This window comes from Egretta garzetta, unplaced genomic scaffold (assembly GCF_000687185.1).
Source record: "Egretta garzetta isolate BGI_Z169 unplaced genomic scaffold, ASM68718v1 scaffold663, whole genome shotgun sequence".
Classification (NCBI taxonomy): domain Eukaryota; kingdom Metazoa; phylum Chordata; class Aves; order Pelecaniformes; family Ardeidae; genus Egretta; species Egretta garzetta.
In genome coordinates this window covers 536,618-540,734 of record NW_009259122.1, presented here as the reverse complement: position 1 = coordinate 540,734, position 4,117 = coordinate 536,618, and the positions used below count along the sequence as shown (strand labels likewise).

Sequence of the window (4,117 nt, the reverse complement as noted above, 5' to 3'; positions counted from 1 at the left end):
GGGGCACCCGCCCCCCAGCCCGGCTGGCAGCCCAGGGTGCTGCTGCTGCCTTTGCTGTGGGTGTGCGTTGGGGGCTCCTGTCCAACCTGGTGCCCAGCAGGGCCTTGGTATGTTTGGCAACAGTTTCCAGGGTGGTTTGGTACACCTGCAGAAGGAAGGAAAAGGTTTGAAATAACTCAAGTGGAGGCAACATGTCTTCAGCGACCAGTCCCTACCGAGCAGCTGGTGCTGGGAAGCTGTGGGAAGTTGAGAAATCCTACGGGGTCCATCAGTGGAGTGGTGTCATTGCATAGGGGAAGAACTTGCATATAAACCTCCCCCAATACACGTGCGCTGTTGTGCTTGCTGCATCGCTCGGTGATGATCAAATACCGGGGACTTCTTTGCTCTGTACAAACAGAAAGTAAATGTATTTTATATAGCAGTTTCTGGATTCTTTATGAGCTGCAATACCTTTGCAAAGATTGCCTGGCGGTGGGAGCAGCCATGGCTGGGAACAGCTCTTAGGCCAACAGGGGCAGTCCAAAAGCCAAAAGCTTCCTGGTGTGGCCGTGGGCAGCCCCACAGCTGGAACCACTGCTCGGCAGCAGTCGCTTGCCTGGCCCAAAGCTGGCATCAGGCCGCTGGCCGGAAGGAGCTGGGCCACACCAACTTAATGCTTCTGTGTTGTTAAAATCTGTTCATCACACTCCCACCCACGCACGCAGGCACCTTGGATCCGGGATGATCTCGGCTGCGAATCAGGAAGTGATGGAATGCGCTTTCCTTTGGAAGCACAGCCTGTCTGTCTGTTGCTTGTCCGTCAGTGTGGATTCACTGTCTCTCCATGTTTGCTTTTGTACTTCTGGTCTCCATTTGTGCCTCTAATAATTTTCACTTGGCAGCGTATGAAATAAAGAGGAGGAGAAAGCTAGTGGTTAAATCCCAAGGCACAGAACCAGGCAGCCAACACGCGGCTCTTCTCCTGCTCATTGCCCTAAACCTCCCATGTGCTACCTGCCCGCGCAAAGGGGCAGGTGCAGAATTGGGCAGGAACGCGTGGAGCTGGGCGTTTGATCAAGGGCCACCTCCTCTCTGCAATGCAAGTAGCAGAGCATCTTTCAAACCCAGTCTCGGGTCCTAGATCCACCTGTGACTTACAAAGGCGACTGGCAGGCAGCATGCCCAGCTCATTCGCGTAGGAGCCTGGGAAGCAAGCTGTGCTGGCGTGGCACTCCTTGTACCCCAGCAAAGCGTGGGGTCGAGCGCGTGACTCCAGGCCAGCTTCGGAGGTGGTTAGAAAGGCTGGGGCGGGCGGGTAGGGCTCTCGAAAGGCTGGGGCGGGCGGGTAGGTAAGGTGTTATAAGGGCTGCGGCAGGTAAGGCTGAGAGCGTGTCCGCTGCGAGCGGTGGCAGACCCGCCAGGGACAGCAGGAGTGGGACTGCTCGCAGCGCTTGCTGTCTCTGTGTCCTGCACCGCGAGGCCGCTTCTCGTGTTTTTCCCCACAGCCTCGCTGTTCCAACTACAGTGATGTGTTTTTGCAGTAAAAGGCGCTAGATCCTTTTTAATGAGTGCTGCTAAACCGTGTTTCTCTTGGATGAGAGCTACATCCCTTCACCTGTTTTTCTTTCTTTTTGTTTTGTTGTTCTCCATTAAAACTCAGTCAGCCAAACTCAGCCCAGGGGCTCGGTTTGGCTCAACTGTTTTAATCAGCCTGACCTCATGTCGCCTTTCTAATTGATTAGCTCTTGCTTAGGCTTGAACTGAATCAAAATTTATTTATTTTAAGTTGTCATCCAGTGCTAATCTTTCCTTTCCCATAAGCTGAACAGCTGACCCTTCCTTCCTTATTTCTCTTCCCTTTCCCTCTCTCTCCTAGTTGATGCTTCCACCAGCCTTAACCTTGAGCGCACAGCGCTTGCTAGAAAGCGATTCACATTGCAAGGTCTTTCCAACCGCAGAGCTCCACCCAAAGGTAAAATCACCCCATGCAGCGTTTGTTCTCTGGCCGTCTGTCTCCTGCACTCCCACGATGTTCTCTCCATCCCATAGTGCCATCCATCACTGTTTCCTAAAGTGCTGCCGCATCTCACCAGAATGCTCCCCTCTGATGCACACGTATGACTCCTCTTCCCAAAGGTGCTGTTACCAAAGATTGCTCCCACAGCAGTGTTGGCAAGGCAACCCTTGAGTTGACCTCTGGATCTTTTACTGCTGCACAGCGCAAATAACAGTTATTTCCAGTTTCTCTCAAGGGCCAAAGTGTGAATATGTTTTAAACCACCAGCCCAACTTCATTCAGCAGCTTACTGGCTTAGAGGGAAGGGTATCGTTGTGCTGCACGGGGCTTTTGCCTGTTGCTCATTGGTTGGACCTCTTTGTTTCTTCAGATGTTGCACTACCTCAGTGTAACCTAGTGGTTACACTGAGGAACTGGAATTCAGAAGATCTCGGGTTTATTGCCATTTCTACTTAATCATGTTATATGACACTGTAAAATGGTGTGTTCTGAGTCTTTGTGCATAAACATGCAGGAGACACCTAGTAGAGAGCATTGCATGGTCCTATGATGGCTGTACAAGGAAGAGACTTTAGAGGAAGGAAAGAAATGTGAAGGGAAATGAAACTGAGTTACTATTTGCAATTGCTTTCTGAAAAGGTAACGTGGTTACCCTTGTTGTTTTTGTTAGATGACTTTTCTCCTGTTCTGCTAAGTTTTATTTCGTCTGTGGGGCTAAGGATTAGTGTGCAGTGATGGAGAGGGGGAACATCAAAGGAGGAAGAAGCAAGACAGAGGAATAAAAATGAGTGTTATAAAGCAGATGAGAACACACCAAGAGCCAGAACAGCCACAAGATTCTGGCTGCGAGGTTACAGCTGTGCTTGGTAGTAAGATCCAAGATCCGAACCAGTTCAGTGTTCCGAATACAACACAGGGCGAGGTGTTCAGATCCTGTGACTGGGGAGGTCAATACAAAATACAGATTTCAGAAATGCAGTCATTCAGGCGAGTTTGGATTTGCAGTTTTGGTCTGGGCCTCTTTTATCTGAAAATTTTCTTGTCATGTGAGGTGTCTTGCATTTTATTTGGTCATTGCATGCTCCAGACAGCAGAGCACGGTTCAGAAGGGTTCGTGTGCCCTAAGCTGTAGGCACTCTCAGCTCGGAGACTGGCTGGGCCTGGGTACCTGGGAGTCCTGTGAAGCTCCTCCCTCACACCACGTCCCGTTTCGCGTTCTTGTGCCGCTCGGTTGCGAGCTGGTCCTGGCCGAGAGGCAATGGCTGGCACATGCCTGGAGGATTTGCAGTGTGGTCATTTCTGTGGGCAGCGCAGGTGCAAAGCTGTGTTACAGGGTATGGTCTGGCTGCTAAGGCAGATCAGGAGCTGGGGGAAGGTGACAGGGAAGGTGCTGCAGCACGAGCTTGTCCTGCTCTTGTCCTGGTTCTCTGAGGGTTCGTTCCTGGCCATGGCAGGTAGCGGCACGCTGAGCTGAGCGTGCTTTGGTTCGGGCCCACTGTGTCTGTGTCCACAAGGCGTAAAAGGGAAGGTTTGAACAATAAAATAAGAACACCAACGGGGGGAAACAAGATTGCCCGATAGATAGAAAGCGGCAGAGGAGCATGGATGCTCACAGCATTGCTGAGCTGTCTGCCCAGGCTGGATGTGATGGGGTAGAAAGCGTTGGACATAAGCAGCGTGGTGTTTCGGCCGAAGAAATGCTGATGTCTGGAGGAGAAACTTCATCATCCTGCAGTCCGTCAGGGCAGAGACCCTGGGGCGGCCAGACCAGAACGGACACCAAAGCACACGCAAGCCCGCGCTTGCAGCACTCTGCATCTTCCTGCCTGGGGCTGGCGTTGGCCGCCCTGGTTTGCAGGGCCAAGCTCGTGTTCCTTGGAGCTGGCACAGGGTCTCCAGGGCCTGCGTGCTGTGGTGTAAGTGGAGCCCAACACCATAGTTAGGCAGTGAATGTCTCGTTGTGTTTTCCTAGGGGCAGCGACAGCAGTCTGAATGTGGACTCAGTCCGTTGAAATTATCACTGAGGGCAGAGTTTAACCTCTCGTTTTAATTCAGGCTTTTAGGAGGTGTGGGTGAGGATGGACTCGAACGCACGTGCTTTTATGGGCAAACTGATAG

General features: G+C 51.9%; 1 protein-coding gene across 1 annotated transcript in view; it reads left to right on the top strand.

The window, feature by feature from the left end:
* LOC104123299 (guanine nucleotide exchange factor DBS) overlaps nt 1–4,117 on the top strand; it is a 148,961-nt gene that overhangs the window by 130,626 nt on the left and 14,218 nt on the right. Inside the window, exon 27 of the mRNA XM_009635536.2 lies at nt 1,859–1,954. Within this exon, the coding sequence (XP_009633831.1) occupies nt 1,859–1,954 (96 nt within the window). The remainder of the gene's footprint in view (nt 1–1,858; nt 1,955–4,117) is intronic.